The sequence below is a fragment of the Anastrepha obliqua genome, chromosome 1 (genome assembly GCF_027943255.1).
Source record: "Anastrepha obliqua isolate idAnaObli1 chromosome 1, idAnaObli1_1.0, whole genome shotgun sequence".
NCBI classification, from domain to species: domain Eukaryota; kingdom Metazoa; phylum Arthropoda; class Insecta; order Diptera; family Tephritidae; genus Anastrepha; species Anastrepha obliqua.
The window spans coordinates 2,893,048-2,906,550 of record NC_072892.1 but is presented as its reverse complement, the minus strand read 5'-3'; the positions used below and the strand labels follow the sequence as shown (position 1 = coordinate 2,906,550).

The following is a 13,503-nucleotide window of genomic DNA, read 5'->3' as shown; positions in this document are numbered from 1 at the left end:
GCAAATTAAAATATAAATATTTCAGTCCAGTACTAATGATGGGGATGCGGAAAGGTGATTTGAATACTGAAGGTGGCGCCTTCCCAAAGCAGTTGCTTTATTCTTCGCGATTTTGACAAGCCTGACGTCAGCTCAGTTCGCAATACAAAGCAATCGAACAAAACAAACAAAAGTAGGAAAAATTACGTGTTTGTGAAAATTCAGTGAATGATTTGGTAGTTTTGTGATTTGTGACATTTAACCAATCAAACTAATGAAAACAAAGTGCCGTGTGTGAAATTGCCAAAGCACAAACTAATATAAAGCCTCCAAATGCAGTTTGTGTGCGTTTTTATGCGGAATACGTCTTGTGTTTGGTTGTCTCCATTGGTTTCGCCTACTCTTCTTCTTCTGCACAAACAAGTAATTCCTCTTCTTTTTACTCTTACGACACGGCGAACTCGGAAGGCGTAATTTGTGTCTCTATCATTCTTGATCATTTTTGATATGAGTAAATAAGCAAAAGTTCAAAAATTAAGATCTAAATGAATCTATTAACATTGAAATTATTGCAATTTTTTAATATAATATAAAAAGTTTGTAACAAAAACAAATTTATTAAACAACAAACAGAATAAGTTAAAGCAAAATAAATGTAAAAAAAACAATTTACAAAGATAATATTAAGTTTTGTGTAACTTAAAAAATAATTACCAAAAATTTGTTCGTAAAATATCTCAATCTAAAGAGATCACAGCTCTAATGCAATTCAATTGTCTACGTTTTTAAAGTAAATTGTGAAATATTTAAATAAACCAACACACAGTCTTCAATAGACTTATTTAAGTATATTTATTATATACTATATTATATTTGTATTAATTAATAAATATTCGTCTGTTCTTTTTGAAGCCGTCCGTCATTTCGTCTATTGGCTGTTCATCTGCTCAAGGATTGGCATTGCTGCCAAGTACTCAAACAAGCTTCTAAGCGAGCTCTCACGTAAAAAGGGACAGTTCGCATCTGGTTATACATAACGGAAACATAGCATTTGAAAGAAGTCTAAAAAATGATTCCAAAAAGACTTTGGTGCTTCTTAGCACTAATTTCTAATGAATTTCTGAGCTAGTTTCGAGTCTTATTTGAACCATATTTTAGCTTATTTTGGTTCTTCTTGATGGTTTCTTGTAGTCACGTCACCCCACAAAAGCTTTGAGGAAGAGGTATTTTGAGGTTTACAAAAAAACTCCAGAAAAGCTCAAAAGCTACTTATTTTCGAAGGCTCTCTGCTTGGGTTATTGCCACTGATTCAACAATTGAAAATCGTTCTTTCTTAAGTGGCAGCATTAGGAAGCAAAGTTGCAAAAGAAGCGACATACCGGATATGCTATTCGTTACTATTTGTTCACTCGTTCATGTCTCGTTCCTTTACGTCGAGTTATGAAAAGAATTTTGAAACGTACTTGAGGACGGTCGTGACTTTTTGTATACTTTAAATCATTTAGAAAAACGTAAAAATTTGAAAAATCGCATAAAAGTGATAAGAAAACAACGGAGCAAATTTTTCGATTACAAATCACTGAAAAGTAAGGTGTTAGAGAGCAGAAACTTCTACATTTATGGTGCTAATTTTCGTATTTTTCTGTATTTCTCGTTGGTTTTCCTTTGTCATCGCCCTTCGTCGTTGCCTGCCATCGTTGGTTCGTCATCATGTCGACAATAACTCGTATGCCCGAACCTCACGAAATCAATCCAACGTGCCTGTATTTTGGTGCATCTATATATGTGCGCCGTTGTGATTTTCGTCGTTTGCCAAAAACTCGTCGTATATCTGCAAATTCGTTAATCGCTACTCGCTGAACGTCTGACGATTATTGTCTACTCTTTCTTTACTGTATGTGGTATCTATTGAAAAATCATTTCAGAAAAATTACTTCACAACTAAATTTGTATAGAGAGAAACAAGACAAAGTAAGGTAAAGTGAAGCACTAAGGCAAATCACAGCGATAGATATCGTTGTACAATACAAAAGAAGGGAAAGTGAGTAGTAATTTAATTGAGAAGAAAAAATAATACAAAATGACATCGCTGGAACCGAACGTGAATCGCCTGCAGAACTTTAAAAATAAGGGCAAGGATCAAGATGTAAGTAAAGTTCTACAAACTAAATAAATATTTTAAGAAATGCGAGCAGTTGCTTTTGGTTATGATGCTGTCAAGTGTAAAGTTATGAGACGCAATTCTTTTAGAGCAGTAATGAGCACATGGGCAGTGGCAGTAATGCGGGGTAGGCACATGTACAATGTATTGCAGCAACGGGGCTTAAAGTGCGCTATATGCTGCCTTGCACCCACTACCACCGTTACCATCATAGCTGTTGCTGTGTACGTCTTATGTCGTGTTGTTGGCCATGCGCCCGTCACTCGCCAATTACATTTGGTTTTTTTCATCATGCCTGCTCTGTCGCTGTGCAATTATTGATTTTCGCAATCTCCATACTTTTATTCATGTGAACGACATGACAGAGTGTATTGGTGGAAGTGATAGTAGTAGTGGATACGGGCGGCGGATATGTTTCGGATACACGCATTTTCCGTTTTAAAGAAATATGAGCTGATCCATGTCTTTGTTTTTTTAAGGAATGTAATTTGAATATGTTGTCTCGTATTGCTATTAAGGATTTTGATGTTATAACCCAGCGATACTTTAGAAAATCTGAAATTGTTATTGTCGTCTAATTGCGATCTACCATTTATTTATATGTATAGACAAAAGTACAAGTACATATACGCATTTGTGCGCTCTTTGCTTTCTTGGCTTCTCACGATATACACGAATTTCGTCTAGTTGGGCTGTTATTCGCTCAGTTTTGTGTATCACGTGTATATGATATTTCGTCTCTTCTGTGTTTCATTTATGTTGCTCCTTTCAATTTCAGTTTCTAAAAATTTTATTTATGACGCATTTGTTGCTACTTTCGTTGTTTTAACTTTATTGCTATTGCTACTTAAGATGTATTTCGCATGTGTCATTTTTCTTGTTACGTCTGCCTATTTCTACAAGATCCAAGTCGTTTTTATAGGACTTACGCTTCTACTCCAAGTTTTGTTGTTTAATATACTATGTATATACTTGGTCGTACAATTTTAAAATTGTGGTAAAATGTAAGGAACGAGGTCTTAGATTTCATTGTAAATTAAATGTATTATTAATTACTAATGTATCATTAAAATTAAAAAAAAAATGTAATAGAGGCTCTTAACGGTCTGGCCATTGTGCTAAAGCTGAACGTATGATTTCTATAGATATGTTCGGTGTTGCCGAATCTGGTTTTCCTCAAGGACGATCTTCAGCAGAAATAAAAAATATCTCGAGATACTTCCCGCCCATGACCTATGCTGGATGAAAACTGATAACATAGACTTTGTCATTTTGTTTATTAAAAACTTATTACATCGGAAACGTTTGTTCATCTGCAATAATAATATTTTGCTTATTTCAAACTTATAAATTTTACCCACTAATCAAAAGTGGTTCCATTGATAACTCGCTTTTCGGATAAATAGCGCAAAAACAAGTTACAAGTTATTTCATCCGCTCGCAAGTTTACTTCAATATGCGCTCAGTTAACACCTTTTTATTGACATTTTCCAGCACAGTTCAATTAGTTTGCGTTTTATTGTATGAAAATTTGTATTACGCTAATATAATATATAAAATAATAAAAAATTTTGTTCCGTTAGGAGATGCGCCGTCGCAGAAATGAAGTTACAGTGGAGCTGCGCAAAAACAAACGTGAAGAGACGATCCTGAAGCGTCGCAATGTCCCCAATATGGATTCGAATACAGATGAGGATGACCAGCTGCCGAATACAATCAACCTGAAGAAACTGGCCGAGGCGGCTGCTGATTCATCGAAACCGGAACAACAATTGGCTGCAGTGCAGGCTGCACGTAAGCTGCTCTCCTCGGATAAGAATCCACCAATCAACGACCTCATAAAGAGTGACATTCTGCCAATTTTGGTAGATTGTCTAAAACAACATGATCACACAATGCTACAGTTTGAAGCCGCCTGGGCATTGACCAACATTGCATCGGGAACTTCAGATCAAACCAATCAGGTATGTTATAGTTTTTGTGTTTAGCTAGTATAAAGTAAATAAGGGTAGCTTTGATACCTTATTTAGCCTCTATTTTTGCGGCAGAGGTTTCAAATATTTGTCGGTGCCGTATATTCTTACTAACTATTTAAAAAGAATGCTTAGAATCCGGTGAAAGTAATTAAATAAAAGGGTACTGAGTGACGAATCAACATTAAGAATATTATTTAGCTCGAAGGGTGCTTTTGATAAAGAAGCAAGTTTTATTAAGGTATTATTTTTTTTTTTTTTTAATTTAATTTTTTCTCTAGGTCGTCGCTGCCGGCGCAGTGCCGCTCTTCCTGCAGTTGCTCTCTTCGCCCGCACCCAATGTTTGCGAGCAGGCAGTTTGGGCTTTGGGTAACATCATCGGCGACGGACCGGAGTTGCGTGATTACGTCATCAAACATGGCGTTGTGCAGCCGCTGCTATCGTTCATTAAGCCCGACATACCAATTTCATTTTTGCGCAATGTCACATGGGTAATTGTGAATTTATGCCGTAATAAGGATCCACCACCACCAGCCGCCACCATACACGACATCCTGCCCGCACTCAATGTGCTCATCCATCATACGGATACCAATATATTGGTTGATACTGTTTGGGCCATCAGTTACCTAACCGATGGTGGTAATGATCAAATTCAAATGGTGATTGAAAGTGGTGTCGTACCCAAGCTGATACCATTGCTAGGACATGCTGAAGTTAAGGTGCAAACGGCAGCTTTGCGTGCTGTCGGTAACATTGTAACTGGCTCGGATGAGCAAACACAGGTGGTGCTCAACTACGACGCGTTGTCGTATTTCCCAGCATTGTTGTCGCACCAAAAGGAGAAAATCCGCAAGGAGGCTGTCTGGTTCCTCTCCAACATTACGGCCGGTAATCAGTCGCAAGTGCAGGCGGTCATCAATGTCGGTTTGCTGCCGAAAATCATTGAGAATTTAAGTAAAGGTGAATTCCAGACACAGAAGGAGGCCGCCTGGGCAATCAGTAATCTGACTATTAGCGGTAATCGCGATCAGGTGTTCACATTAATCAAGGAGGGGGTCATACCGCCCTTCTGTGATTTGCTCTCCTGCCAGGACACACAAGTTATCAATGTGAGAATGCTTTTTTTCATTGAAGCTATTATGTTTTTAATTTTCCATTTCTAATTCGTAATTTAAACTCATTGTTATAGGTTGTGCTTGACGGACTCAACAATATGCTCAAAATGGCTGATAATCACGTACAGGAGGTTGCTAATTTAATTGAGGAATGTGATGGCTTGGAGAAAATTGAAAAGCTACAAAATCACGAAAATGTTGAGATTTACAAGCTGGCATACGAAATCATTGAGCAATATTTCTCCGATGAGGTAAGTTTTTTGATGGGCTTAGCAGGGTTCGGAAATATTTAAATGTGAAGGTGTGGATTTCAAAACTTTCTGCGTCGTTCACGTTCGTAAATGCGAATAAGAAAAAAAAACCCAATTAATACTTAATTGGCAATAAATTTGTGTCAGATTCTCTATACAAGTCGGTTTAATGAGAAGAGCAAAGCGTCTTTCCAATAAGAACACGAAATGACAAACAAAAAACGCAATAACGTTAAAACAAAATCGAGAATAAACAAAACAACAAGTTTTCAATGAGAATTTTAAAAATGATACTCATAAAAACAAAACTCTTAACGAGAGATGTAGTAAGTGGCTGAATTCGCTATTCTCGACTTATGGGGAGAGCGAGTTGGTGAGCTTCATGGGTTGCGGAAGAACGGAGTAGCAAATGACCTACCAAAAATTCCTAATTCCTATAATAAAGGGAACGTTGTTGATTCGAATAAAATGTATTTTAATTTCATTTCACCAGCCTCCACAACGAACTTTGAGATGTATTTTGTTCTAATGTTGCAGGGAGCTGCTGCCTCCTTAAACTTTGAAGAAATGTTCATTCTGATCAAAACTCGATTTATTTGATGATGAAAGTTCAATATATCTAGGCTAAGTTTTCAGTTCAATTCTTTAGCTAAGATTTTCTACATTTTCGTCACGTGGATTTTTAGCTATCAAAAACGAATTGTATTGCGAAATTGTATGTGCTTGAAGACCAAATGACGCAATGACGCAATGCTCTTTCGTCACAGGAGCAACTCATTGCAGCCAGTTTGCTCCAAATACTTCTCTTCCGGGCTGGCGTCGAACCCAACCCCGGACCTGAAGTATTCTACTGCTGCATTTGCCATAAAACGGCTCCACCCGAACTCCACCTCGGTTAGGTGTAACCAGTGCAACGGGTGGTGCCATCTTAAGACCTGCTCAGGCCTTAAGACACATAGGGAGTGGTCCACAAGGTATGTGGCCACGTGTTGCTCCCGCTCACAGGCGGTCCCCGCCTCCACGGCTATACTACCCTCAGTGCCGGCACATCACACTGCCGCCACTAATAACACCTCAACGGTAAGGAGCCCCCAAAAGCAACACAACTCCCTCACCAACCCACAACCCTCCTGCTCCTACCCCAGTGCGGGGACAAACCAGCAGCTCTTGGTCCCCCGCACAGTCTGCTCCGTGTGCCAGACCATAGTTCCTCGGAACTTGACAACTGTTCAATGCAATTCTTGCAGTGGCTGGTGCCATTTTCGGAGGTGCTCCGGCCTGCACACCACCCGTGAGTGGACACGCGACTACGTGCCCCCCTGCTGCAGAGCTCTGCACCCGCAACCGCCCCCAGTGGCGCGGCCATCAGACAACATCAGGCCACTACCCTTTTTGCGGAACGCACAGCTGGACCAACGCAGACAACATCACGCATCCCTCACCCCCCGAATTACGACGATATTCCCGCGAAGCTTCAAGCTTTTCCAACTAAACTGCAACGGACTCACGTGCAAGATTGACGAGATAGTCGACTTCATGAGTCGGTTCGGAATCAAGATAGCTGCGGTCCAGGAGACAAAACTGCACGCTAGCTCCCCCCTGATTACCAGGGACGGCTACAATGTGCACCGAAAGGACCACGAGCGAGACAACGGTGGTGGCCTAGCGTTCATAGTAGTACACCATTCAATACAGTATCGTCTTATTGATGAAAGCATCGACCGCAGGGACAGCACCTTAGAACGTCAAGGTATAGCTGTCCGGTCAGGCGATGCCGAGCTCGAAATATTTAATATTTACATACCCCCTGTCACCTGCTGCCCGGCAGGATATCTCCCGGATATTGGTGCGCTCATCAGGGGAGAAAACCGATTGGTAGTAGGTAACTTTAACGCGCATCACGGTCTTTGGCATTCAAGCCTGCCAAATGATCGTAGGGGACAGCTATTGGCAGAACAGATAGACGATTCGACGTTCAGCACTGTAAACGACGACGCCCCCACCAGGGTAGTGGGCAATTGCAGCAGCTCGCCTGACATAACAATTGCTAGCGCTGGTCTGATAAATAGCATAACCTGGCGACCTATGCTATCGCTTGCATCAGACCACTTGCCCATTATCATCTCGATCGAGAGACCTGCCGACTTCGTTTCCGCGGATCACCGGTCATACATCAACTTTAACAAATCTGATTGGACCAGATTCGCGGAATTTACTGAGGACATCTTCGCAGTCCTACCCACTCCCACCGATGTGCGCGCAGGCGTACGCGCATTCCGCAAGGCGATCACAGCCACCGCGGCTCGCTTCATACCCGCTGGACGGATCCGTGAATTACGTCCCAATTTCCCAGCCGAAGCAGCCGTTATGGCAAACGAGCGTGACCGTCTACGCCAGGACGTTCCCGGGGATCCTCGAATAAAGGATATCAATTCGGAGATTCGGCAACTGGTCACCCAACATAAGCGGACCAAATGGGTAGAACATCTGAAGTCCTGTAACTTCACCTCTGGTGTGAGCAAGCTCTGGTCCACCGTAAGGTCCCTGTCGAACCCGACGAAGCACAACGACAAAGTGGATATCACCTTCAACGGTCGTACTTCGTCGGACCCGAAGAGATGCGTGAGCTATTTTAGCCGGCAATTCATACTGCATCCTCCGGTCGACAGATCCAAACGTTGTGCCACCAAACGGTTGCACAAACTCCTATACAACAGTGCACCGCTTACTTTCACCAGCGACGGGGTTCAGCGGGCCATCAAACATATGAAACCATCAAAAGCCATCGGCCCCGACAGACTGAACATGCTGATGTTGAAAAAACTGGGTCCATTTCGAGTAGAATATCTCACTAAGGTCTTCAATCTGTCCATGGCCACTCTCATCATTCCTGATAAGTGGAAATTAGGGAGAGTGGTCCCACTACGGAAGCCTGGGAAACCCGCTAACCAAGGGGAGTCTTATCGCCCGATAACTCTCCTTTTTCCAGTAGTGAAGACACTTGAAGCCCTTCTACTCCCACTCCTCACAGAACACCTGACTCCAGCCCCACACCAGCATGGTTTCCGTAGAGTGCACAGCACCACCACGGCACTCACCGTCATAAACACCCAGGTAAACCGCGGACTAAACCAAAACCGCCCCTGCGAGAGGACTGTCCTAGTAGCGTTGGACTTACAAAAGGCTTTCGATACAGTCAGCCACGCCACGCTACTAGATGACATTTTACAGTCGACACTCCCGCCAGGGCTGAAGAGGGGGACCGCGAACTACCTGAGTGGTCGTCACTCGTCGGTGATATTTCGAGACCAAACCTCCAAGCAGAGAAAAATAAAGCAAGGAGTACCGCAGGGTGGTGTCCTTTCACCCTTGCTTTTTAATTTCTATATTTCGAAACTCCCCCAGCCACCAGAGGGGGTCTCCCTGGTCTCATACGCAGACGACTGCACGATATTGGCGTCGGGCAATGACATTGATGGCCTATGCTCTAAAGTAAACGACTACCTGGCCCGCCTTTCTCGCTTCTTCACTGCGAGAAACTTAAAACCTTCTCCCACTAAATCCACGGCGACCCTTTTTACCACCTGGAAAAAAGAGGTCAAGCTGCAACTTCAGGTGCACGTCGATGATACCCCAATACCGACGGTTAATAACCACAGAATTTTGGGAGTCACCTTTGACAGCTTGCTCTCCTTCGCAGCGCACACAACCGCTATTGCAACGAGAGTAAAGAATCGCAACAAGGTCCTCAAGTCGCTCGCCGGCAGCACTTGGGGCAAAGATAAAGAAATGTTACTGTCGACTTTCAAAGCAATAGGCCGACCGGTTCTGAACTATGCCGCGCCTGTCTGGTCGCCTGGAACCAGTGATACGCAGCGGACGAAGCTCCAGACCTGCCAGAATACTGCCATTAGGACCGCGACAGGATGTCTCCTGATGTCCCCAATTCAACACCTACATGACGAGGCTAACATGCTCCCTGTAAAGGAGCACAACAAAATGCTCGGCAAGCAGTTTCTGCTAGGGTGTCACAGAAGGCCCCACCCATGCAGACACTTGCTCGAGCCCGAGCCACCTCCCAGGCACATCAGGAGACACCTCCTCAACTACGTGGACGAGATCCTGGACAAAATAGACAGACCACTCCAGGATCAGACAGTATACAGACAGGCCATTAACGACATCCATCGGGAGGCCCTTACCACCTTCTTAAGCTTCCACCCATCGCAGACGAAGAGCTCCAGCTTCCCCGAGAGTCCCGCGTAATCTTGGCACAATTACGTTCTGGATACTGTAGCAGGTTAAACTCCTACATATCCAGAATCGACCCCGACATACTAAACATATGTCCAGCATGTGAAGGCACCCCGCACGACACTAACCACCTTTTCACATGCCCCAACAAACCCACTCATCTAACACCCCTCTCCCTCTGGACCCAACCCGTCGAAACAGCCAGTTTCCTGTGCCTACCGTTAGATGAGCTAGACGAAGACGACCGGTAACTACACCGGCACTGACAAGGAAGATACTGCTACAACAACAACAACAACGCAATGAAAATTTTACATTGCTTTGGCAGCCGGCTTCATGGACCGGAATAACGCGTGTTTTTCTCGACCAAGAGCTGCCGCCACAGTAAATTAATTTTGTTTATGCGCCTTGCTTCAACACTTGACTATCGGCGCTGGGAAAACTCGATGCATTAAAATTGCTCCATATACTTCTCGTCAGGACAGACATTGATCCTAACCCTGGACCTTTAGTCTATTTCTTCTAACCTTGCCAAAACAAGGTTTCACCTGAAACTAGTGATACGGGTGGTGCCATCTTGGGAGATGCTCAGGAATTAAGCCTCATAGGGAATTGACCACTCGACTTGTGGCTAAATGCTGCTCTCGCCATCATGCGTCTTCAGCCTCAACGCCATCCTCTAGCGGTTCCCTTAAATACCTCAACTAAAACCTGCACGACTCTCCGGACTTCACCAGAGTAGCATTATTCTCCCCATTTTTCAATCCAATCTCTAAACTGTGAAGGGATAAACAAGACGTAAATACTAATACCGACCATTCCCATGGCAGCCGGTTCTACGTTACCGGAATGACTCGGGTTTTTCCCGACCAAGAGCTGCCGCCCCAGTAAACTAGCCCTGTCTTTTCACATTTCACATGCCCCATTAAACCTAACACCCCCCTCCCAACTTGTCGCAACAGTACGTTTCCTGGGTCTACCGTTAAATGAGTTAGACGAAGACGACTGGTACTACATCGCACTGACAGGGTTTAGTAAGCTGCTACAAAAACAAAAAAAAAAAAAACTAATACCGACAAGTACGATACAGTTTGCTGGGCCGGCAGCTTTTGGTCGGGGAAAAATTGGAGTCATTCCGGTAAAGTAGAACCGGCTGCCATGGGAATGTAGAGCTCCAGCTACCCCGAGAGACCCGCGTAACCTTGGCGCAATTGCGTTCTGGGCATTGTAGCAGGCTAAACTCCTACCAAGCATATATCCAGCATGTAAAGGCACCCTGCACGACACTAACTACCTTTTCACATGCGCCATCAAACCCACTCATCTAACATCCCTCTCCTTCTGAACCCAACCTTTCGAAACAGCAAGTTTCCTGTGCCTACCTTTCGATGAGCTAGATGAAGACTAACTACCGGTAACTACATTGTACTGATGGGGTCTAGTAAGCTGCTACAACAACAACAACAACAACAAAGGAACGTCTGAAACCAGTAAAACGCAGTGGGCTTAACTTCAGAGCAGCCAAAATAATATCGTAGCCGTCCTACGGGATGTATCCTGGTGTCACCCTGCATCATCTACACATGAAGGTTCCCTGTTAAGGATCATAACATTATGCTCAGCAACAAAATTATTTTTTTTTCACCTCACATACGCGAAAGCGAATGACTTGGGTTTGGTTTCTTGAACGACACAAAAAATTTTTCCGAACCCTTGAATTTGGTTTTAAATTTTCAACCATAAATAAATCATTTGCAATTATTTATTTCTTCTATATAGCCGGAACAAGCCAGCCTCGCCCCCACCAACGATGGCACCCAATTCCAATTTGATCCGAACGCTGATAGCAAATTACCAATGAATTCTTTTAACTTTTTGAATTAGCACGGCTGCTGTAGAAATAACATACGTTTAACCGTAAAGCTACTACCACCAACACGACCGCGACTAGCACCTAAACAACCACCACCACCAATTACAAAAACAACTACAACACAACATACTGTAGAGCCATCAAGCGCCAGCCAATTGACGTATCAAATATTGAAAACGACAACACCGGCAGCAACGGCCAAGTGTTGAACTGACTGACTGACAGCAAAGATAAATTTGCATAACAAAAAAAAAATATGGAGAAAATAAAAAAAAAAAATATACACCGACAACAAAACAGGAATAGTAGAAAAGAAAATCAACAGTAACAGCAGCAAGAGGAATATTAAGGAAATGCAACGCAAGAGGCGACAACGACAAAACATCTTGATAACTGCACTGCATATTTTGTTGTTAGCTAACATCACACAAATACAACCATTTTTATAGGATCTGCAGCAGTGATCAGTGAGAATGAGTTACTCATATGAAAAGAGAAAGCGGCATCAACAACAATAGCAGCCATCGCCAAGTTCGCCTGTCCAAGTTGATTATAATTATAATATTAAATGAAACAAAATTATATTCATATATATATATATATATATATGTATATGCCTATATATACATGGAATTTTTTGAGTTTAAGATTGTAGAGAGAAACGAAATGAAGCAAATCAACAAAACAGTCTACTGTCGCATCAACAACATCATCAACCTTTTTTTATCACACATAAACCCCCACCAACTTCATTATCATGACCACAAAATCAAAAAATAAGGTTAAAAAAAAACCAACAAGTGTTAAATCATCTGATATTCATAATCAGCGTTAGTGGGCGTGATGGAGTTGATGTGTACTAGTGTAGGGATAAAACTCACTTGTAAGACAAGTGAAATTATTTAATAAGCACCAAATAGGTTTCACGATTTAATTTGGTATTTTAGATTTCATGTAGACTTTGAGTTTTCTTTTTTCCAAAAACTGCAAACTAAAATTTATTAACTTTTTATTAGCGCTTGACTAACGAGGTTTTCTTTTCTTGAATAGCCCAAGCAGAAAAATTTCCTTTACTATAAAATTTTAGTGAAAAATTCATTGAAATTAAGTTGTGAAATAATAAAGACTGGCCTTGAAAATTCGAGAACTAATTTCGCATCAATCTTTCAATAAGCAATTCCCAATTTGGCAGACTTTTGAGTTGCGAAGATCTCGGGGAAATTTTTAATATTTTCTACATAAGTTAATACAAAAAAAAAAAAGTCCTTTGTTAGTCCTCAACGACTACAGTAGGCTAAACGCCATAAGCCTCAAGTTTTTTTTCCATACTATATATCGCCAAGAATAAGTACTAAATATATTTTAAGTGGGGGAGGTTCATATTTACATTCGTGTAGTTTAATAATGTGGATAAAAAGAAATTTTTGAATTGTTTTATAGTGTTCGCGAAAAAATTATATTCATACCTTTGCTTAGAAGATTACACTTGAGGATTTGCCGTTTTTGGCATATTTTTCGGAAGTCGTCTGGCTTAAATTTGGTGAAAAGTCTTAACATCTCACAACTTAACAAAAAAATTCATCACATTTGAAGTTTCATACTAAGCTAAGTTTTATAATACCCAATTTTATAGGGGTTTTGGAGTCGAGTTTAATTTGGCCACAAATTTGTTAAAATTATTTTCATTATTTTTTTTTATGGTGTAATTTCCATGCGCCTTGTTTTACAACCAAAATAGAATTACCGTTAAAGCGCTGCCCAAAAAATCATGGAAAATGTTTTATAATGATACTAACAGAAACAAATGCTAGTGGGGTAGAAAAAATGTCTTTAGCAGGCGTGAGGCAACATTTTGGTAGTTAAATACTTTTCTTTATTGAGTTTTACATTGAAC

The 13,503-nt window shown here is 41.6% G+C and overlaps 1 protein-coding gene across 1 annotated transcript; it reads left to right on the top strand.

Annotated features, from left to right (window-relative positions):
* The first annotated feature begins 1,399 nt into the window (after positions 1-1,399).
* Positions 1,400-12,760, top strand: LOC129236470 (importin subunit alpha-3). Its single transcript, XM_054870888.1, has 6 exons — positions 1,400-1,565; positions 1,905-2,125; positions 3,724-4,104; positions 4,395-5,225; positions 5,306-5,482; positions 11,516-12,760. The coding sequence occupies exons 2-6, from the start codon at positions 2,060-2,062 to the stop codon at positions 11,618-11,620; spliced, it is 1,560 nt and encodes a 519-aa protein (XP_054726863.1). The 5' UTR covers positions 1,400-1,565; positions 1,905-2,059; the 3' UTR covers positions 11,621-12,760.
* Positions 12,761-13,503: the final 743 nt, after the last annotated feature.